The sequence below is a fragment of the Emydura macquarii genome, unplaced genomic scaffold (assembly GCF_026122565.2).
Source record: "Emydura macquarii macquarii isolate MOO-44397 ecotype Brisbane River unplaced genomic scaffold, CSIRO-AGI_Emac_v2 contig_312, whole genome shotgun sequence".
NCBI classification, from domain to species: domain Eukaryota; kingdom Metazoa; phylum Chordata; order Testudines; family Chelidae; genus Emydura; species Emydura macquarii.
Window position 1 is genome coordinate 4,070,312 of NW_027130449.1, and position 23,789 is coordinate 4,094,100.

The window sequence follows — 23,789 nt, forward strand, 5'->3', positions numbered from 1 at the left end:
CTGTTCTTATGTAAAGAAATCTAGCAAAATAAAAACCAATGCACATAACATTTTACAAATCGCATCACTATTCCATAACATTTCCCAAAATAATACTTCATGAAGTTTCACACATCTATTTCATGCCTTAACTTCATAGCTACCAAATTTATCCTAGTTTAAGCAATTGTTTATCAATATAATTTTTTTTATTATTATTCTCGCCTGTTGTTGTTTTCAGTGTCAAGCACGCTACCTTTTGTGTTTTTTACCTTCACCCAGTTTTTAAAAAACCAAACATAGCTACTATGCAAATAGTCACCCAAAATAAGATTGCTAAAAATGTACAAGGGGCAGAGCTGTATCACAGGGCTGGACCGAACCCCAGGAGGTCATCTACAGTAGACTAACCCCGACTAAATCAGCCCAGTCAGGGCTTTGTCAAACCGGGCCTTAAAAACCTGTAAGGATGGAGATTCCACCACCTCCCTAGGTAACCCATTGCAGTGCTTCACCCCCCTCCTATCCAACCTAAACACCCCCACTGCAACCTGAGACCATCGCTCCTTGTTCTGTCATCAGCCACCCCTGAGAACAGCCTAGTTCCATCCTCCCTGGAACCCCTCTTCTTCTCTTCCGCAGACTAAACAAGCCTAATTCTCTCAGCCTCTCCTCGTAAGTCACGAACTCCAGCCCCCAATTCTTTCAGCCCCCTAAAGAATCGCGCACACGTGTCACTTACCTGATTGGAATGACTAGATCCTTTTGCGGTTACTGCCGGAACTTGTCCCATCGCTGGCTGATGGTCTGCTTGTCTCTGAGAGGGTGGCGGGGGAGTGGTCGTAAGACTGCGCCGAGCAGTCGTGACGGTAACGTCTGCCGGAGCGGTGGGTTCTGCAGACGTACGCTGACCTGCCGTTCCATGACTCATTTCGGTCGCCGGCGTCTGGATAGTCGTCACGTACGTCATCGTAGCCAGGGCGGTTTTCTCCCTGGCGGCTACAGGAGGAGGCTGGCGTTTGTCATCGGCCGTGCCGGCAGGGAGATGACGCTTCTCTGTAGGGATGGGATGCTTATCCGTAGATAGGCAAGTACGGAGGTGGGGCTCGTCTATAGGCACAGCTGTCGTGGATGGTTCCTGGCCAAGCAAAGCACTCGTGTGGAGGTGAGCGTGCTCTCTATCCCCAGGGCCAGCGGGATGGGAGGGGAAGCGGTCCTTGTTCCCCACTGTTCCGGTATGGAAGTCGGAGCGGTCCCACTCTACAGTCGTGCCACGATGCAGGTCCCCAGGCGTGCTAGTATGCAGATGGGGCCGGTCCCGGTTTCCAAGCGCACTACCGTGTAGATGGTTGTGGTCCCTAGGTGTGCTATTGATATCCTGGTCTACAGGTGCCCCACTGTGAAGCTGATCCCTAAGTGCCCCGGTCTGGAAGTGGATCTGGTTCTCGGGAACACCAGTATACGGAAGGCGCTTGTCTGGAGCGACCCCAGCGGAGAGGTGGAGCTTTTCTAGAGCTATACCAGTGTCGGTCTCTCCGTAATTCGTACAGTCAGAATGAGCATCTCCCGGCTTCTTCTGGGACTGAGCGGACGCCTGGTGCGCAGACTCAGCTAACGCTAAGGCCAGCATGCGTGCTGCGTTTTTCGGAGGAGGAGGAGGAGGGATAAGAGACACAGAACTGACAGGAACAGGATCCTGGGGGGAGTCGAGGGCAACTGCTCCTAGTGGGGGGAAAATTGAGAGAGAGAGAGAGGTGTTACACTGTAAGGATAGCGACCTAACCCTCTAGACTGTTGTTATAAACATAGATGCTTTCCACATTTCCCAGTAGCATTTCCTGGACGTGAAACACCGTATCTTCCGTCCCACATGCAAAGGTTGCTGAATAGTACGGCCGTTCAGCGGGAGAACCACACCAAGAGATTGTCTAAAGGCTCCTCTTGCATTTCTAGAGAGGTAGGAAGGAAGGAAGGAAGGAAGAGAATGAGACCCCCTTATAAACAATTTAGACCGCATGCTTTGGGGCTGAAAGCAGACCCTCCTTCAAGTCTTGGCAGGTAGTTTTTCTTTCCATTAAGAGTGTCTTAGGTGGTCAATTCACTTGTTAACTGATAGGCAAGGACATAACACGGATCGTTTCATTTTAGGATGGGATGAAACAAATACAAAGGGGTACATAATGTATTGTGGAAAGCATCCGAGAAGGCAGAGAGGTTTCTAGTGAGATCTTAGCGACCCGCACCGCCCTGCGAGACGCTCCCTCTGATTTAGGATCGGAATCGCGGCGTATTCCCCTCTCCTAAAAGGCACGCAGAGACGTTTCTGGGAGCGGGTCCCTTTGGAACTTAAAGAGAGAATGGAGGAAAACGCACTGTACCTGGCTGCGTGTGTCCAGGAGGTACAGTCTGAGTCTGACCGCTCGGCGTGGGTCGCTCGCCGCCTTCTCGCAACTCTGGCTTGGCGGCGGTCACCTGGGTCTGGGCCTGGGCCTCTCGATGGCGTCCCTCTCCTGCTGCCATCTCACTGGCTTTCAGGGGCAAAGACCTCCTCTGGGTCGGGGACCCGTTTGCGGCTGCGCTGACACCGATGCCTTCGCTCCGGTTTGGAGAAGCGGCGCTCGCTGCGGCGGCGGCAGCGGGCACCCCTCCGGTCACTTCTGACGCTTGGCTGGGCAGCGTAAAAGAGACCGGCTCCGACGCGGCCAGCTGCGGAGACTTGATCGGCTTTCGCCCCATCTTAGGGGAGAAAGCGTAGGCGACCTTCTCAGAGGAGGAGTGGGTTTTGCATGCCTTCTCCTCGGTCGGGCTGAGGTCCAGAGCGAAGAAGGGACTCATTTTCTCTTGGAACGGGGAGACCGGTTCAGAGCTCGTGGCACTGCCGGGGGTCTGAGTCTGGCAGCCGGACTCAAAGTCCTTCTTACCCGTGCTTGGCTTGTCCTTGTTACAACCCATGGACTCCAGCAGGGAAATACTGCTATCCAGGCACTCGGACTCTGCCTCGGGTGGACTGCACTGAAAAGACATCGGGTCAAAATCCAGGCTAGCCACTCCGATATCCGGCGGGCTCAGGTCGACGTCTTCGGCTGACCTAGGAGAGACGAGGGCCGGAACGTGAATCAGCCCCTCATCCCCATCGCTCTCGTTGTCGTGGGGCAGGTTATCGTAAGAATTGCAGCGGTTCACGGTCCCCAGGAGCTCCCCGTTGAAGGAAGCAGACAGTGCGTCGCTACTGGACCTGGGTCTTCTGGGCCGGAACAGTTTAGATTCACCTAGAACCAAGGAGACGGGTGAGCGTTAATAGAGCACTAGATAAACGTGCATTAAACACCACACGAGGCCACGAACGTACCGGCCGAATTAGTTGAAAACTCTGCACGAGAGGGCACCGATCTCAGCTGTGGACTCTTGGCACTAAAGTAATACAAATAATAATAAACCGGTTCAGGCTAACTTGGTTTAAAGGGAGTTTGGGTGGCTAACGGAGATGTACCAAAATCATTTGACGTAGGCTGGATCAAACTGGTTTTAGACCTATTTAGTCTGAAACTGGCTTTCAAAACAAATTAACAAATGCAGTCCTAGGCCAGGAAAATGAATGTGAAACTTAAGCGGATCTGATGCAAACGACCACTGTTTTAATAACGGCAGGTTTTATTCTTTGATCCTAGAAGGAAAATAGCATGCGGTGAAGATCTCTGAAGAACATTGATTGCATTGACCCACGGCACCACGCACAGGAGCAAGCAAATTCAGTCCATTAACCGAGTAAAGGTATGCATAAATTATCTAGTCATAGATAGCTATGGAGGAGCTGTGGCACCTCCACAGTTAAGCTTACACTGAGCACTGCACTGCAGTCAGGGATCCAGAGGGTCAATACCTGTGCCAAATGTATTTACAGGCTTAAGAGATTTTTCCTAATAGAAAAAGCATGGGAATCATCAGTCTCTTTTTGCTTCATATGAGACTGATACATGATGGTGGGGGACGGCAGCAAAAAACCCTTAGATTTCCATTTTTCAGATGCATGGTAAATTGAATTATTGCTAGATAAAAGCCAGACATGTTTATGAGAGAGTTTGTTTTGGTTGTGCACCTCTGGGCTAGGGGTTAATTTTGCTGACCAAGATTTGGCATCGCTGTGTGTTACACTTGATTGACTATAGACCAACCTCTCTATGCCTTCCTCTGTTTTTTTTTAATTAGAATAAGGTGCGGGCCACGTTACAAACTCTGCCACCTGCCTGTGTTAGTCAGGGGTGCAACCCTTGACCACCATAGCTCTGTCCGCAAAAGCCCCGGTGCAGGTGCAGGTATAACTAGCAAACTGTGCCTTTCCCGGGGGAGTGCACGAGGAAGGAAGCTGGAATAAGCAAAGTCAGAGTTTGGCTGGTAGAATTATTCAGGGATACATTCACTGTACCGGTGAAGTGCTCCTAGTGTCCACGGAGTTTTCCCCACCTTCTCATATAGTACTCCTTCACCCTTGGAAATGTCCCAAAGAGCAAACCTCCATTGTTACAACTTTTTACACAATGGTGGGATGGTTTTGTGGTGATTACAAATGTCCAGGAAAAACAAAGTCCAAGCTAATTTCACTTTTCACCAACAGAGGACTGGAACCTACATCTCCACAGGAGAAAGGTGAGGGGATTTATCTGAACCTTGTGCTGACTTGAATGGGGGTTCTCTAACAGTGCACTGAAATGGAGGATGAAAGACCTAACAAGGACTGTTTGGCAGTTGAGGGTGTGTCTGATTGATTGATGGGGAGTGCTTTGATCCAGGTGAGCTTAATTGCAGGGGCGGGGCTCGGGGAGGAAGTGGAGGGGCGGGGCTGGTGGCCCAGCCTGATAAGAGGCCGCCCCTAGCGAACCCGGTGAGCAGCGAACCCCAGGTGGGAGTTTGCCTGGGAGTTCGCATGAGGAGGCAGCAGGGGCCGGGCACACATACTTACTTGGAGAGGGGTGAGTACTCCAATTGTGCTTTAGCCTTGCTCTCTCCTCATGAGGAGAGGCCCTGCTCACCAATCTGTAGTACCTCAGCTGCAATCATGCTTTGCCCGAGGTCTCTGTTGCCATGAGCTCTGAAATCTCCTCAACTTCTAGGAACTACAGGCAGTGCTGCTTCCTTGCTCTCTCCTCATGAGGAGAGAGCAAGGACACAAATGGATTCCTTAAGGGCCTGCTCCAGGATTGAGCACCTCAGCTGCAACTCCAATCAATCATGCTTTGGCCTTCCTGCAGCATTGTTATAATCCTCCATTTCTTTTTTGTGTTTAAGTTTGCCCCAGACTTCTGGAAAATACAGCCAGGGGGGCCTTGCTCTCTCCTCATCCACACTTGAGGTGAGATCCCTGTTGCCATGAGCTCTGAAATCGTCTGTAGTTCCCCAGATGTGCTTTGGCCTTCCTGAGTTCATCCCTGCAGCATTTTTCTAATCCTCAACGTCTGGAAACTACAGCCAGTGCTGCTTCCTTGCTCTCTCCTCATGAGGAGAGAGCACGGACCTGCTCCAGGATTGAAGTGAGGCTGACTGGATCCTCTTTTTTCCAGCCCTTGTGTATGTCCAAGACTTCTGGAAACCACACCCAGGGGGGCCCTGCTGCTTCAAGTGAGGCTGACTGGTCTGTAGTTCCCCGGGACCTCCCAACTCACCTCAGCACCCTTGGACATGTCCACTCCAAAAAGGCATTGAGTACCTCAGCCAGTGAGGCTGACTGGGCTGTAGTTCCCTGGATCCTCCTCCTGAGCTTTCTCCACATCTGCAAGTATGTGCAGCCAGGGGGGCCGGGCCCCTGCTGCCTCCTCATGCGAACTCCCAGGCAAACTCCCACCTGGGGTTCGCTGCTCACCGGGTTCGCTAGGGGCGGCCTCTTATCAGGCTGGGCCACCAGCCCCGCCCCTCCACTTCCTCCCCGAGCCCCGCCCCTGCAATTAAGCTCACCTGGATCAACAGACAAGGGCAGAGTCCTCCAAGCCCTGCCCCGCCCCTGCAATTAAGCTCACCTGGATCAACAGACAAGTGCAGAGTCCTCCACTTAGGAAGGAAGAATCCCAGGCACAGCTACGAGCTGGGCGGCAGCTCTGCGGAAAAGGACCTGGGGGTAAGGGTGGATAAACAGCTGGAGAGGAGAAGGCTAAGGGCCTATTGGGCTGCCTTAGGAGGGGCGTTGCCAGCAGGTCGCGGGAAGTGAGTATTCCCCTCTGGTTGGCATTTGGAGTAGTGTGTCCGGTTTGGGGCCCCCTGCTACAAAGAGGAGGGGGATGGAGCACAAGACTTAGGAGGACAGGCTGAGGGAACGGGGCTTGTTTAGTCTGCAAAAGAGGAGAAGAGTGAGGGGGGAGTGGATAGCAGCCTTAACTACTTGAAAGGGGGGTCCAGGGAGGATGGGGCTAGGCTGTTCACAGTGGTGGCGGATAACAGAACAAGGAGCAACCGTCTCAAGTGGCAGGGCGGGAGGTCTAGGTTGGACGTTAGGAAAAAGTTTTTCCCTAGGAGGGTGGTGAAGCACTGGAATGGCTTACCTGGGGAGGGGGTGGAATCTCCATCTTTAGAGGTTTGGAAGCTGAGGCTTGACAAAGCCCTGGCTGGGATGATTTAGTTGGGGTTGGTCCTGCTTTGAGCAGGGCGTTGGACCAGATGACCTCCTGAGCTCCCTTCCAACTCTAATCTTCTATGATCATCTGTGTCAACTAGGTTCTATGAAACTCATCACACAGTCATGCCAAAGTCTAATTTACAACATTTAGGTCCAAAGGCCGCCTCTGTTTTAAAGGAAAAACAACTCCCGTAGCCCTCAGCACAGTCGCTGTGGATTGACACCATTAAGTGGTTGGTAGATGACAGCTTATGAGTTACGTGCGCTAACGAAAGGACACAATTTGACTCTGTCTGGCTGTAGACTCAGGGATTCCAAGGCCAGAAGGGACCATTGTGATCATCTAGTCTGACCTCAGAGCTTCCCCAAAATAAGACTAGGAGGTCTCATGGCAGGTTGGGCAGTTGCTGGCTATTTATAAAACAGATTTTACAGGAGAAGTCAAAGGACTTAGTGATGGATACCATCATCTACTTTATGAAGTGCCGTAACATTCCCAGGTCTATAGAAATATCACACTGGTTTTCCAGCTTACCATCAATGGCATGCAGGGAAGTGAGAGACTCTTCGCTTTTAGCCGAGCGCAGGGTCCCGCTATCTCCTCTCCCACCTACGGAGCCAAATGCAAAAGAAGTTTATAATGTGCCACGTGCTCGGGGCATGAAGACAGATGGGTTGCTGCCAGCTGTACCGCTCTCTCTCTTGAATGTAAGCGGCTTTTCTACACGCTCACACAAAAGCTCCGGTCACAAACGTCACCTCTCTGTATCCCGTACCACAATTTATACTCTTGGACGTTTCTTCAATCAAAAACAAGCCAAGGGTTACGTGGTGGTGGTGATATTCCCTTTTATAAATGCAGAGATGAACAGTTGGTTGTCAGTTTCTCCAGAGGGATGGGGAGGGAAGTAAAAAACCCTTTTTCACTGGTGTAATTTAGAGTAGTCTGAAGGCGGATCTGACTTTCACCATCTACCGGTGGCTCCGAGGACCACTGGAAGCCCTCACCCCGCCCGTGTACTCTACTTTAGAGGCTGGAGAGTGGCGTGGTGACCTCTATGTAACCAAAGGACGCCCCTGCGGTAGTTATGTCGGTTCTTAGGCCTGCCGTGTGCTTGTAGCACAATGCAAAGCAGCCAAAGTACGGGAGAATTTGGGCTGCATGTTTTGTGGGTGCAGCATGAGCATTAGTTTAATCCTGAAGTACCGGGGAAGTCTGTGGATATTTCTGAATCCCCTGTGCCGTGAAATATACAAGGGTTCCCTAATATGGTCAAGTTGGAACTTTCGTCCCCTCTCTCTAATTTAATTTGACAGTAAGGAACGGTTCAAATTTACTGAAAACTGTAAGGCGGTATTTTAAGAGAATCTCATACCAGACAGACATACGTGAAAAGGGAGTTGTGGGTAAGGGAGAGACGCATCTCTCTCTACGACACATTACACACGGTCTTAGAGATACTAAGGGCTTGTCTACATGGGGAAGTTTATAGACATTACGGTATTGGTCTAACTAGAGCAGCATACGCTCCCCGTGGAGACTTTCTTATTCTGGAATGAATGCCTTTTCCAGTTTAGTTTATGCCGCTTCCAAAGAGACGTGAGATTAAACCAAAAAACACACATTGATTCTGGAGTAAGAGTTATACCGGCATACCAATGTCCGTACATTTCCCCATGAACATTGAGCTGTCGGTCTTAGACGTTACATCTGAGCGGGGATGGAACTCTTGGGTTGCTTTTGTAACGTGACACGTCCGGATCTAAAAGCATGCGCCTCTGCTGCCTCGGCTAAAGAACTCAGGTTCCATTAAAGAGAGGCGGTCACAGACTCAAACCTCTATTCCTGGATTATGGACTGAGCGCCGGAGGGGAACAGAGCGCTATGCTAAGTGTGGGTTACTTCCCCGGCGGCACTTCATTTGGCAGGGACACGGGCCACCCTCCTCACCTGCCAGCGCTATGGCTTTCATTTCGGAGGGTTCGCTGGGGTTGCGCTGCAGTTTCCGCTTGGAAACGGAGGAGGATTTTCCCAGGTTGAAGAAGGAGCGCCAGCTGCCGACAGGGGATTTCTTCATCTTGTTGGGCGGTCTTTTTCTAAAGCAAGAAAGCAGAAGGGGGCGGGGGTTATATTCAGGACACTTTGCCAGTCACTAAGTCTTACCCACCAGACCCCATTCCCTCTGCACCTGGCCTGTTTCCTTCTTGCAGCGGGGCAGGTGGAAGTTTTAAGACTCCAAGCCAAACGGCACACAAGGTCTGAAGTAAGAATGCCTCTTCATTGGTAAGGAATTATTTCTACTCTGTGCTCACACACACAAATCTCTGGAGGGAGGGAGTAGCGTAGCCAGCTCACCCCAGGCATACGACACACGTGGGGCTGAATTTACCCTTCAGACACCTGTGCCGGTGTCTCGCCGCACCCTCGTGGACGCAGAACGACCCGATCCCCAGGGGGGGTGGCAGGCTGGCTATAATCCTGCACGGTAAGCGAGTCCTGCTGAGGTCAGTGTTCTGTCATCTTCAAAAGCCTGTTGAAACACACAGCGATGGAAAGTAAAAGCCTCTAACCTTTCAGATGGAAAGTCTATGACGGTGTGGAATTTTCCCTGTAATGCAGCAGGGCCTTCTCCCACTTCAATGTATTTACTGTCTGCCACTATAGGGGAGTTGATCTGGGCTTGCGTTCTTGCTTGCGCCTCCTCCAGCGTGAGCAGCTTAGTCGAGGGAGAAGACACCAGCAGTGATTTAGGGCGTGATAAGGAAGTGTGACCTGCCAATGAAAACCAGAGACAAGAAAGAGAATGAGAGGAGCAGCAGGAAAAGCAAGGCCCGTGGATGGGTGGTAGCGTTTCCTGAGCCCTCGGAAACCTTCTATTAGCTCTGCCGTGGGGGAGGGGGGTGTGTATAACGGTGGAATTAATAATGGGCAAAGTCTTATCAACAGCGAGGGAGGAAACCATTAGTGTTCTATAGCAATTACTTTAGAATCCTACAGGACTTGATCTCCCTTTTATAGTGGTTCGCTTGCAATCATCGCTGAATTCTACAGGATAACTGAAAATATTCTAGCCGTAGGATGGTTCGAAACCTTGTGGTTCTACAAAGGTGAACGTATTGTTTCTGGTTGCCGGTTTTACCGGCACTTTAGCTCATAGTGTGGGGAGCAATGGCTACATCGAAACATTTTACATGGGAGCTATTTAAAATGTTACAAACATTCTTGCAACTAGTATGTATGTTTTAAATCACCCTTAATTTATTACGCTCCGCCTCAATATTTGTTAAGAGCTGGCCTGTTTTCGGTGTGTTTTCCCCTTTTTACCTATCGCTGTTTTGGGTTTTATTTTTTTCAACGTGAGTCAAACACCTTTTTTCTGATAAGATCATAACTAGTGAAAATTACTTCTCAGGGCTACGACCCTGTACGTCAACCTTCCTTGCGGAGGAACCTGTTACGACGGAGCTAGAGAATGATTTACAAAATCATATGCAACCCTGTCACGAGAGGCCTCGTGCACTTATGAGTATGATTTTTGCCAATAGTAACACGACTCTCTCTCACTGCACAACACAACCCTGCATAAAATGTGCGTATCGGCCCTTGTCTGCACTGACCTTTGAGCCGTGTTGAAAAGTTATTCTAGACTGAACGGTTTCCAAGACAGTGTGGGCCAAAAGGTATAGAAATCATGTCCTGGCTCAGGCTGATTGGCAGAGGCCATTCAAATCATGTTAGAAACGGACTTAGACGTCACCGAAAGAGATGCACGCACGAAACATGAGGGAATGTGGAAGGTGTGACTGCAGCACGTGTAGACGTAGATCAAAGGAAGCTTGGGGATGTCCGCACGGGGTGCGATCACACCTCCCGGGTGCAGTGTAGACGGACCCTTAGAGGATGCCGTCCCCTGAACCTTGCTGATACTGTATGACAAGCCCAGAGTCCCGCTCCACATTGAGGCACACAGAATCATAGAATATTAGAGTTGGAAGGGAGCTCAGGAGGTCATCTGGTCCAACCCCCTGCTCAAAGCAGGACCAACATCAGCTATATCATCCCAGCAGGGGCTTTGTCGAGCCTCAGCTTACAAACCTCTAAGGATGGAGATTCCACCCCCTCCCTAGGTAACCCATTCCAGTGCTTCACCACCCGCCTAGGGAAAAACTTTTTCCTAACGTCCAACCTAGACCTCCCGCCCTGCCACTTGAGACGGTTGCTCTTTGTTCTGTCATCTGCCACCACCGAGAACAGCCTAGCCCCATCCTCCCTGGAAGCCCCTTTCAGGTAGTTAAAGGCCGCTATCCAATCCCCCCCCTCACTCTTCTCTTTTGCTGACTAAACAAGCCCAGTTCCCTCAGCCTCTCCTCATAAGTCTCGTGCTCCAGCCCCCTCATCATTTTGGTTGCCCTCCGCTGGACTCTCTCCAACTTGTCCACATCCTTTTGTAGTGGGGGGCCCAAAACTGGACACAATATTCTAAATGCGGCCTCACCAATGCCGAACAGAGGGGAATGATCACTTCCCGTGACCTGCTGGCAATGCCCCTCCTAATGCAGCCCAATATGCCATTAGCCTTCTTGACAACCAGGGCACGCTGCTGACTCATCTCCAGCTGTTTATCCACCGTTACCCCCGGGTCCTTTTCCGCAGAGCTGCCGCCCAGCTCGTCGGTCCCCAGTCTATAGCTGTGCATGGGATTCTTCCTTCCTAAGTGGAGGACTCTGCACTTATCTTTGTTGAACCTCATTAGATTTCTTTTGGCCCAATCCTCCAGTTTGTTTAGGTCACTCTGTATCCTATCTCTACCTTGCAGGCTGAGAGCGACTAACAAATTAAAACAGAGACCGGTATGGTAATTGGTAAATTAGTTGAATTAACACAGACCATTTTGAATTCAGACAAACGTGCTGAGAACTTGAGCCAAATAATTGCCTTCCCCTGAAAGACGACAGCCTGGAGCAGGTGTAATTAACACTGAAATATCAGGGTGGAAATATGCAAGTATTGTTCAACTGGAGCTCTCATCATAATAGCTGAACAAATCCCTCACTCCTATTGCTTTATAAGTGCCTCTGGTGTGGAAAGCGGGGCTGACAGTAAATCTTCTATCCTGAGCACAATGAGACTAACATGGAAACGGAAAGCATCAAATAGACTGGGAAACAACTTAACTCTGCCCACAGCTCTGGGGGAAATGTACCGTTTAGTGCCAAAGATTTAAAATGTTTCTTATAAAATGAGGCCAACATTTTCAAATGTGGGTATGTAAAGTTAGGCACCTACTAAACCGGCTTGATTATTAGAGGTTCTGAACACCACCCCATCCCCCTGAAGTCAGTGGGAGCTGTGGCCCGGATGGCGGGAGCACGCACCATACCGCACAAGCCTCTGTTGCAAAGATAACTTGAATGGACGAGTATGCAGGAGCAAACACTTGGTGATAAAGCCCCTTAAAGATGACCACAGACCTTTACAAGTGAAAAGCTACCGCTGAGCCGAGCCAGAGACACATTCATGAATCACAGGAGTAAAGAGCGGTCATTGCTGATGTCACATTACTAAGCCTAATTCTACAGAGCACCCTTGATTCTTAATGACGTCAATGGGAGAGGAAGGTGGTCAAGACCCCCAAAACTCAGGCTTCATTTATCAATTTTAGGCATCGATCCCTGAAAATAGTGGCCTTTTGGTTTTACTGTAAACACTTCCACATTTCTACTGGAGAGGATGGAGTTTTTGCTAAAATTCCGCCCCTGGTTTTGGTACGATTAAAACCACCACGTAACGCACGTACCTGGCCCATCTCGTATGACTGAGCTGAGTTTGGAACTGAAGAGGACATCGACATGGTTCAGGATGAATTCCACAACCACTGACTGGATTCGAACCTCCATGAAGGCGGCCGTTCCACTGAAACAGGCAGACTCTATCTGCTTTGATCTAAGGAAAAGGACGGCAGAGTAAACCTGAATGTTAACAACAAGGAGAGACTGCACGTGACTTCATCTTGGATACAGACTCGACTGTTATTGAGCCATCGTGCACAGTGACTTGCACGGCTGACACCATCCATATAACCACTTAGGCCAGGTCAGGTTAGGGAGGAGCTGCTGCTGCAGGTCCAAACTGAGGTGAGTGACAGAGCTGCACGTGGAAGGCTCAAGCTGGTTGTCCCCTTCCCTCCATGTGCACTGCATTCACGTGACGCTGACCTTACATTAACAAGCTCACTGTAGCCTTTTCAATGACTTTTTCCCCATTAGCTGGGAAAATCTCCAACTAGCCCTGCTCATCAAGGACCCCAACGTTCAAAAGCTGCCTCAAAAGTCACCAGACAGAAGAAGCCGCCTCACGTTCATTAACTGCACACGAGGGACTCTCTGACTCAGATATCTCACGCTGGACTGTCCAGAAACTAACACAATAAAACGCGGAAAGACAGGATGGGTTTTTTAAAAGTAAAGTTTTGAAATGAGTGATGTAATTGTAAGCTTGTCACGTGACATGGGAGATTCCCGAGGACAAAGTTTATCCAAAGGTCTGCAAGATCATTTCTATACGTCTGAAACCTACCAGACAGACTGTGCTGCAGTGGGATGTTAGTGGTGCCACGGAACGGCACTAGTTTTTCTGGATGACCAAAGGGGATGATACTATCCACATATAACCAAGGGAGAGGAAAAAATATGACATCAGAGGGGAAAAGATTCTCCACTCATTTACGCTGCTGTAAATAAGGAGTGATTCTGTCAAAGTCAATGGGGTTATAAGGGTGAAACAGGCCCAGTGGGCCGGCTCCAGTGCAGCCAGTGGGAATGATGCTGTTCACACCAGTGGAGGACCCGGCCCAGCCTCAAAGCACTTTCTCAGGAACATCTCCCAAGAGGAGTTGTGCCTGAGTAAGAACTGCAGAATCAAGGCCAAAGGATAGGGCTTTTAGCCCTTTTTCTGGGTGCTGACATTTAACGTCCTCTTAGGAAAATAGCATGAAGTAACCTCAGCGTACAGTGCTTCCTCAGAGGAGCGGCTGTGATGCATGTTTTAAACATAAAGGGGAGAGAAAATCCAGTAGAAGTACCGTAGTAGGTTTGGTGCCCAGACAATTGCTAAGTTCTTGGTGTGCATGTTTGTGATGGAGCAGTAATCAGCGAGATGAGCCAAGTGCCTCATTAGGAACTCCAGTGTCCTAGAAAATGAGAGAGACACAAATATCTGTTAACTGATCAGCAAACATTTCAACACCAATTAGCGTGCCTTGCTGCAATCTGCAGCACGGAAGAACACCATTCATTTGTATTGGTTTGGTAGCAAAAGAAGGATGGGCCCTAAGCGAGACAAAAATGTTGCCTCAGGCACATAATCTCCCGACTGTCCAGCTGAAGAAAGAGACAGTATAAAAACGTACGCACTTGTTAGAATTACAGAACATAAGGGCGGGCAAACAAAACCGGATGTGGGCAAAAATAGCAACTCCCCTAGCCCGAAAAGCTAGAGAACCGGCTAGTCATTCTGCAAGTTCATTACTTGGCTGCTCTACTACAACGTCGTGCAACATTAAAAAAACATTTGCTGTGTTTGATCCGGTAGAGTCTGGATCTGATAACATGCTGCAAAACCCACCTCAGGCTTTTGGGAAGGGATTTATTTCATTCTCCTTTCGTGTAAAGTGAAGGATGCTTCTATTTAGGCACCCAGCGGGGTTTGGGAGGGTGGTTGCTCTGAAAAGTCCATCTCTAAGCACCAAGTTCGGATGATCTCAGTTAGGTTTTGTATGGTGTATTCTAGTTTATGGGATGGATGCCAGCATATATATATATATATAAATCTAAATAAGATACAGGGTTAAACTTTCCAATCTGATATTCACATACTCCGAGACCATTACTTTTCAGCAGCAAAGTTGACAAGCACCACTGGGAATTTTCAGATGCTAACTATATTTATTACAGCCAGCGGGGCGGGGGTTCGTGCTGGCTGGTGCCGGTGTGGAGCACTGCGCGTATAGGTGCTAGGGGGTACAAGAGAATCTGTTCTCACACTACAGAGAGCTCCGATGTGCAACCGCCAAGTTAAACCTGCTCTATTGCTTAACTGCAGCAGTAAACTTTAAGAGGGGAGTGCATGGCTGACCACCGGCAGGATCTCCAGTCCCCCCAGACGTGGCCAGTCCCCATTTCTTCCCTACCCTGCACGCTTGTCAGTAAGCACGCTGGACCCTTAGACTTGCTACAGTGAGGCAGACTCTGTCTGGCACCTCTGCGGGCTTCTTTTCACACACGTCTCGTGCAAAGACATGCAGGGACAAAGCCTTTTGCTAAAAAGCCTGCATCTCCTGGAAACGAAAGAGAGAAAACCTCAAGTGACTCGCCCGGCCCTTCGACAGCTACAATCGCCAGCCTGGAAACTCTTGTTTGGCCAGAGATTCTTAGAAGAATAAAAATGCTTTTTCCTTCCAAAAAAAGACTGACTGCTGCGCAGCCAAGCCTCAGGAATGTTTAGGAGGAAACCTCAAGTGAATCACCATCTCTGCCCAGTCACCACTAGGGGGAACTCCTGCAGCACAGTTCTCTCACCACTCTTACTTCTCCTCTGGCTTTTATCTTTTTCTAGCCTCCTCTCTGTTCTGAGAACAAAATTGACACATTCAAATCAGACCTTAAGGCAGAGAGCGATTGCAGAAGCATCACCGGCAACAGCTTACATAAGTGAGCGGGGGCTGGGAAAGACAACATGCCTTAGGGTGATGGGGGATTTCCTAAATGGGGCTTTTCAGGGGAGGTTTTGACTACAGAGCTGCTCTGTCCCTCTGTCCTCCCAGTGCAGATGGGAATGGGTGGCAAGGCGAAAGCCCAAACACTCAGATGGGTCAAAGCTAGAACCTCACATCCAATCCGCTCTGAATTTTAGTGCCAAGGCAGGGAGAGGAAAGCTCAGGGGTTCAAGGTTGTCCTGAAGTGGTATGGAGAAAGTAGGGTTTCCCGCAAGGCAAGACACGGCACACGGACATCACAGCAGCCATCAGAAAGGCCAAGCTGCCCTCCCAGCCAACAGGACAGAACAACTTGCCCAGTAAACCGGCCCGGTCCAGCCAGTTACCGAGGGCATCTGAGGCCATGCTGGGCCGAGTCCCAGTGTGCCAACCGCGGGGCAAAGCAGAGGGGTCAGGTGGCTACAGCACAGCATGGCCCCGTGCCCAGCAGTTCACTAGGAGAAAAGAGAATGACGGCCTGTGGCATGAACCAAGCCGGAGCGGACACTGACCTCTGCACATCCCGGGCGGCCTCGGCAGGAATAGCACAGCAAACGTCAGTGAGGAAATTGTAACCGGCTTTAGGGCGAGTCTGAGGCAACTGGGTTCTTCATCACAGCCAGAGGATGCCGTGAGAAACCGCTCAGATTCCGACTGCCAAATCCATAAGTGCTCCCTACCTTTCTTCAATGCACGTGGCAGAGCTGTTCTTCTCTGCTGTCAGCAGAATGTCAGTCCTGCTAGTTAAACATACGTGCCGCCACAGCTGCACCCGGTGCAATTTACACTTGCAGTGCTTGCTTTTCATGTTATTCCAGATGCTGCAGCTTTAGCTGCATCACCAGATTGTCGGGGTTTTGCCCCCACAAGATCAGTTAAAGTTCTGACTCTCCTGCTACTTGCTTCATTTCTCTCCCTTAATGTTATTTTAACCTATGGTTTCTCTCCTCATTAAAAGTATCCTGGGCAAAGTCTCACCACCCACCGCCCCTTTCCTTAATGAAATCGGACTACTCTGATGTGATGGGCCCTGTATTCCTCCCCCCCGTGGCATATTTTATACAATAAGTCAGATAAGGTTTATGTACGGTATGTATTGTCTGTCTTGTTACTGATCTAATTAAAACATAAGTCAACTTTATGCAGTCAGAAATCCTTCCAAGTGTGCTCAACCATTTAATTTAATATATGCAGGAAGACTGTTGCATCTTAGGTGAGAAAAATCGGAAAGCATACAAAAATGTCAGCCTTCCTTTCCTAAGTGATGACTGTATAATGGCAAGAAAACCTTCACTCTCTAAACAAGTGACACCACCGTGCTGCAGCGTAAGTCCCAATACGTAGCATGACATGATTTCAGTTTAGCCTGCACTGGTGACCTTCATCCAAGACAGGCTGCGGATGGAAAACCAGGATCCTGGTGTGCTGTCAGAGTGGCGAAAAGAGTGTGGCAGGGTAAAACTAGGCACACTAACCTGTAGTGCGGTGGGGGTAGTTGCTGGATGACATCATGAATTTTAACCAATCGTTCTTCATCTGTAGCAGCAGACACAGCATCCTGGAACAAAATAATAAATGAATACGATGCTAACGCTGGGCGTTTGCTAATGCAAATTGAACGGTTTGGTTGGCGCTCAGTTTGCTGGAATTTAGATTTGCCCCCTTCATTGTATCTGTGTGCTGAGGTGGGGGACCTGTGTACAGCTAACATTAAAGGCAAGATACAACGCAGCTGGGCCCAGGAGCCGTAACTTGCACCTTGACGGCACAGGGGGACTCCTTGTGCTGCAGGGGTGGTGGCATTCACCCCAAAGGAGGGCAGGAGATGTTCCCACCAAGCCCTCCCTTGTTGGCTGTGGCACTGGAGGGCATCTTTAGTTTCCACTGGGGACTCCTCGAATGCTGGGGGGATTCACACCATGATTGCAATCTGCAACGTGTCTCCTTCTTGGAGCTGCAAGTCGAGAGCAGGGTCTTGTGCACAGGCGCAGCTGCATGCGGATCGCAGGAAGGGAACATCAAAGGGTGATGGAAACCTGCAGCACAGCAGCATGTGGCTCCTAGCTTGAGTGCAGCAGTTTGAGCGGCATGCCCAAACGGGATCTGGCCTAAGCCAATGCTTTTGAGAGACCCATTTTCACAAGTAACCATTTTTAAACATACAGGGAAAGAAAGACCTACAGCAGGATCCATTTCAGAATCTGTCTACCTTATACGGCCCCCGTTACTATGCTTTACAAAACAGGTCGCTCTGTTACTCCTGTTGATCAAACTCACAATAAAGTTGCCCAACCAGTGGAAACTGAGACCCCACTTACTGAGAACTTCTCGTACAGCTGATACGTGAGCAGGGGGTTGGGGAGCTCTCGGAAGTAGAGCTTACAGAGGGAGCCCACACAGTGGATATCTTGGATGTAAACATCTTTAGTCAAGTCGGGGATCTGCTCAGAGTCAAACTCGTGGCTAGAGACAAGAGAGGCAGAGGGGATGGAGAAAAACCAAAAACAAATTAGCGTCAAAGGAATGCAAGAGCACGGTTCACAGGATGAAATAAATGACTTAGCTGTAAACCCAACCGAAAATACCTCCTAAGAAACCATCCCATTTTGGAAAAATGCGAGCTCACGACAGCACAAACGTGACTCTTGTGGCTTTCGCTCCGACTGGCTAGCCCAGAAATCAGATTCCCTCTAACAGGGGAGACGCCCTTACATTCTCAACACCGGTGCAGGCAATTTACACATCTAACCCCAGTGACTGAGAGCTGCCTAGGAAAACTTCCCCATGGGCCAAAATGAAAACCTTAACCCCTTTACATTTCAAAGGCCTGGAAATTGAAATCATCATCAACATTAAATATCAGGGCCTATCGGCAGCTGCTGTACATCAAAACCACAATGTGCAGAAATTCCTTGGATGCAAGCTGGAAAGCCCAGCAAGAATGAAGGGAGCCAGGAACCACATGAAGAAAACCCATGCGCATTCCCTTGGTTTTCACAGAGAGAGAAACCCAAAGCACAAATGTTTATGAAATAAAAGCTGCACGCAGAGGGCCAGGACTGGCAAGCATTGCTTCCCGCTGGAATATGTGCATGGAAATTCCTGTTTCAAATTAGCCAGGGACTAGTGTAGTGAGTCAGGCCACTGGGAGTGGTGAGCAGATGACTGCTGCATCTGAAGGTCAGTTCCAAACAAAGCTCCAAGAGATGTCAGTCTAACTGTTGATCCCACATGTAGCAGATTCCCCTGTCTATACTGCAATGACAGTGGTATCAGAGGCTCGGTTCTCACGCAGCTGTGCTATCATTCCCGTCGGTAACATACATGGAAGACAAACCATGCTGAATGCTTTGGCATAGATCTAGTGCCTACTTAAAGTATTAAGTCCTCCCTGCACTACATAATGGAACAAACCTGTACCTCTGTCCTTAGCCACAGATATATTTGTAGCCTCTTAGAGTATGTCTTCATTGCACAGTTAACCTGGATTTTAGCCCAAACTCCACTGCTACAGAAAAAGCCTCTGGCCAGGTTTGGAGGAGCTGCAAGCCCATAACCAGGCTAGCTTACCCAGATACAGGAGTGGTTTAGAACCGCATCTCCACTTTCACTCAGGCTGGAACCCACCCCGCTTTGCAATGAGGATGCAGACTAAATCACTTGAGCGTGGACAGTCCTCCAAGGCCTTCTCACTGGGTCTGACCCAAGGAAAAATGTAAAAAGGTGGGGCCGGAAAAAGTCACTCTAACGGCTTGTACACATGGAGTTATTAACGAACATATTCCTGAATAATTCCATGTGTGGACACTCTTACTCTGCAATAGGAGTGCCTTGGTCCAGTTTAGCTTAGTCTACTTTTAAAGTGGGTTAAACTAAACCAGAACAAGACACTCTTATTTCAGAATAAGAGAGTCCAAACACAGAGGTATTCAAGGATAGTTATTCCAGAATAGCTGTTCCTGAATAACTCCAGATGCAGGTAAGTTCTTTGGGGAGGGAGCAGGGAGAACTTTAAGATATTATTTAAAAGCAAGGTGAGATGGAGTGAAGTGGAGGCACAGGAGAATGAATTCCTCCAGCTACCAACCTCCACTGCAAGGGTGCGGGTTGCCTGCCCATCTGAGATGTGCTTTTGGAAAGGTAGGCAATGTTTGAGTATTGCCAAGGAAACCTGCCCTGGTATAAACTAAAGTGGGAATTTAAACTGATGAAAATCTATGAGGATCCACTTATTTCAGACTAAGGGTACATCTTCATTATGGTGGCGAATTTGCCGCCGTCAGATCGATCGATCTGGATCGATCGAGCGGTCAGTGAAGACCTGCTCAACCGATCCGGAAGTCGACGCGTTAAAACCGCCCCCTCAAGCAGCGCTGCGCAGAGAAGAGGAGTTACGAAGTTGACAGGAGTTAGGCGAGCTACTCTGCATAGCTTGTGAACTCCCGTCGACTCCCGCTGAATTTGAAGGTAAGTGTAGACCAGTCCTAAGAGTGGCCTTTTTTCCCCTTAAGGATTGCTTAAGTCAACTGGGAACAGGTTTAAACTAAATCCAAATATGCTGCCCTTAAACTGAAATAAGGGCATCCACACAGGGGTCTGCCCCAGTTTAACTGAACAAGTTTAAAAAGTGATTTAACTTAAATCAATGACACTTTGTCATGTCGCTAAGCTTACCATTTCACTTAAGAACCCAGGAGAAAAAATCCCCTCCATATGGAAAATATCCTTTGTTGCCACTGTGAAATTATTGGCCTAAAACCTATGAGAGAATTAAAGAAGCCCCCCGCCAGTCCCCAGTAGTCAGATGTCACAGATGCTGAAACAAAGAAAATGGTGATATTCTCTCTCTGTCCAGGAAGAGATTTTTGACTTGGTACCTCAACAGAGGACTGGCCATTTCTGTCACTGAAACCAGCTCCTGACCGGTGCGGCACGTCACTGGCCTTACCCTAAAGCAGCCACGCACTACAGCACCAACCCACAACAAGGAAAATGCGTATTTTTCTTTAGAAGCAGTGAGTTAATTCCTAGAAGGGCAAGCGTGAATAGGATCAAAATGCAATTCACATTCCCCGGGATCTTAGGTACAGAGCGTCTGCTCTGAAGCACCCCGAGCCAGGAAGCGAGAGAGGGAAAAGGACTGAAATCTGATAGCTTGGTGGCATACAGTCCTGGAATCTTAAATTCCTCCAGCCCTGATGGGGATTTCCTGCTCCGCAGAGTGAAAGCCATTGAACAACACTGAGTTTCTGAAAATAAAGGTACACTCCTCTCCTGCAAAACAGGTCGGATTTTAAATGTTCCACAAGTACAACATGCGGTTCATGAAGCAGATACGAGCACTGGGGAGCTGCTGTGGTGGTCCCTCCCCATCTGTTCTCCAAGACACCCACCGCCTGCAATCACTGAACTCTCTGACTCTGAAACCAGAGCATTTACATTAGCATGTGCTGGGATTCACCGAATACAATACAATCATACCGTAGCTTCTGGATATTTGACGCAATTCCTGACAGGCGGTATATTCCATCCACAATGCCGTGTTTCTCAATGAATTCGGTGCAGCTCTTGAGGACCTGGGGAACTAAAAAGAAAAAAGGGCCAGTGTTTAGTTGACCATGTTACCGAGGGCCACTCCAGACTGTGATCATGTCAGATCTCATAAGCTAAACAAAGATGAGCTGCTTCTCTAATTGCTACTTGACTGGGAGACTAAGAGAAGCCTAGGAGGTGTGGGAAATAGTGCCGGTAACTGGTAGCAGGCACGCTTTCCTTTCGGTCAGTACTGAAGCATGGTGTTAGGGGGAACTACGCTGCAGGAGACGCCATTTCTTAGGTAAGATATAAAACAGGTTCTTGCCAGTTGTTGTAGCTGAAGACCTAGAACACTTACAAACGAGCAATGGTGTTACCTTCACTATCCTGACCAATTTAAAATTAAGCAATTGCATTTTTGTCCACCCAAAATTCTTCCTGCAGCTTCAATTCATTATGGAATTCCTTCCGCTGCTTGGCTTAAACTGCTGTACACTATTAAAGAGATGCCATGTTCCACCCCAGAGTTAGCTGCATTTGTATGACTGGTAATTTGATCTCTGTATGTATGTGCAGGGCACTGATGCATTTGGGTGTCTCTGGATTTAGAAAGCTACATGACACAATGCACCCAGAGAAACTGTAGTGCAAAACTGAAAGAAAGACCTAGATAAAACTGGACTGCAAATTAGCGCCAGCTGATGTAATTAGGTTAACAGTAACATTCAGGTCACTTCACCAACCAGATCTCTCCAGTTGGCTTCTCAACCTTCCACTGTGTGATCCATCCATCCATCCATGCCGGTGGATTTAAGGGAGGAGCAAAGCTAATTCCCTTAAACAGAGACATGAGACTTGATATGCGCTCAGAAAGGACATTAGGATCAGACCCATCTAAGCATCATCGAGTGCTCATGGAAAAACTCAGATTCTTATGGATTCCTCAGCAGGAGATTTTCTTGCCATAGTCCCTGTGATGATCTAGATTTATTCTTACACAAGATGCCAAGACTTCTGAATTTGCCATGTGACACAGATTGTGAATGGGCCATATGACAAATCCCTTTACATCAAGCAGTAAATGCCATCTGCCAGGAACACTGTTGAACTTAGATGCGTTATTCCTCCTCCCCACCCCAGCCACTCTACTGCTGTTCGGCCTCACGACAGGCACAGAAGCAGATGAGCAACCTGGGAAAGGAAAGGAGCAGACTTTTCCAGTGGCGCCTTAGAAATAAACGGATGCATCTCAGACTAATATACCGTGAAACACAGAACAGTCCGCAATTTGGTGTTTTACCTTCTATAATTTACAGTATCTCAAGCTGCTTTCCAAAGCACCATGCAGAGACTGTCGGACAAACGTACCCCCTTGTACCTCAAGCAACAGCTTACACATAGCCTCGGAAACAAAATCTTTCTTTACAGAGAAAACACACTGACCAGCACTGGTTACCTCATGCTCTCTCCAGTGAGTGCCTTGCGATCTTCAACTTCCACTCACACAGCCAGCAGATCCTGGCAGAAGGAAGTCTGTAACATCCAGTCTGAAGAAAGGCACTTCGAGCAGTGCCGAATGCCCCCAGTACTGCATGGCAGCGTCACTACTAGGCCACGGCATGATAGAAATTCATATAAATATTAAGCTAAGGTTTTCAATCGTTTCCCACTGCCAGGTGAATACACGAGTCAAGCACTTCAGAGAGCCTCGTGGCATTAGTAAAAACCAATACATAAATCAGAATGGTTTAAGTGAAATGTTCAGCAGGTGTTGAAGACATTTCTGAACCCCAGAGCACACCTTAGGACAACACTTCGCACTCACTTCTCCGCCTAACAGGAAGTTGCAACAGTTGTGTCTTCCTGGAGAAGAGAATCTTAAAACTCAGATTCGACTGGTACGGAGGTGTAGCAAGGTGAAGCAACAGCCTGGAAAGGATTAAGAGATCCCTGCCTATCTCAGGGAAATCTGGGGGAAGGAGGCAGCAAAGTGGAAGGGTACGTCCTTTTTTCCTTTGGCTGGTGGAGGCAGGAAAACGCCTCCGGAGGTTGTAGCCAGTTGAGTTGTTTATTAGGGTTATTTATGACTTTTGTGTTCAAAAGACTGTTCTGAGACAAGGGTCTTAATAATAGGCCTTGTAGTTTGCTTCCTTCCTATCATGGCGTGAGAGAGAGCCCACCAGCTGAGAGGCCGTATTTGCACCTCCCTCAAGCTGCTACCTTACTCTCCACAATCACAGTGTTCATTTTTGAAAAAGGAGTAATTCTCTAGCTGTTATGATTGCAAAGGAAACCTCAAAGACATGGCCCAAGTGTCATGGATACTGAGACGTCTATGTGAGTTCGCGGAGAGAGGCTCAGAGGTATGAACTGCCCCATCCATCCCAGTGGGGAGCTAGCTTAGATGCCCAGAGATAATTTAAATGTCAAGATTGTTAACACCTTCATTCCGCATGTCAAGGAGGACAGGAAGGGTCATATTCACAATCCACTGTGTGCAGTGTCTTATGTTGTGGCTGATATGGGCACAACTTATTGTGTAGGAGTCTGGAAGAGAAGCACCACCTTTTCTCCCCCAAGTGGACCCTTGAAGGAAAGACTTCCCTCCCCTTCTGTTACTAAAACACAAAAAGGCAGAACAAGTCCACCACCTCCTCACTGAAGTGGTTATCAAGCAAAATGGCCCTCCACATCATGTAAAGTCCTAGCGAGCCAGCTCCCTTACCTTCATATAGACTCTAGACTCTAAGGTCAGAAGGGACCGATATGATCATCTAGTCTGACCTCCTGCACAACGCAGGCCACAGAACCTCACCCACCCGCTCCTGTAATAAACCTCTAACCTATGACTGAGTTATTAAAGTCCTCAAATCATGGTTTAAAGATTTTAAGGTACAGAGAATCCACCAGCAAGTGAGCCG

General features: G+C 48.7%; 1 protein-coding gene across 6 annotated transcripts in view; it reads right to left on the bottom strand.

Moving 5' to 3' along the window:
• Positions 1-23,789, bottom strand: part of ARHGAP32 (Rho GTPase activating protein 32) — a 316,253-nt gene that overhangs the window by 16,005 nt on the left and 276,459 nt on the right. For all 6 annotated transcript variants that reach the window (XM_067563763.1, XM_067563771.1, XM_067563754.1 and 3 more), the window contains 10 exons: positions 20,815-20,917; positions 17,652-17,796; positions 16,809-16,891; positions 13,663-13,770; positions 12,379-12,524; positions 9,152-9,353; positions 8,532-8,677; positions 7,116-7,190; positions 2,358-3,248; positions 722-1,701 (listed from right to left, as the gene is read on the bottom strand). In XM_067563763.1, coding sequence (XP_067419864.1) covers positions 722-1,701; positions 2,358-3,248; positions 7,116-7,190; positions 8,532-8,677; positions 9,152-9,353; positions 12,379-12,524; positions 13,663-13,770; positions 16,809-16,891; positions 17,652-17,796; positions 20,815-20,917 — 2,879 coding nt within the window. The remainder of the gene's footprint in view (positions 1-721; positions 1,702-2,357; positions 3,249-7,115; positions 7,191-8,531; positions 8,678-9,151; positions 9,354-12,378; positions 12,525-13,662; positions 13,771-16,808; positions 16,892-17,651; positions 17,797-20,814; positions 20,918-23,789) is intronic.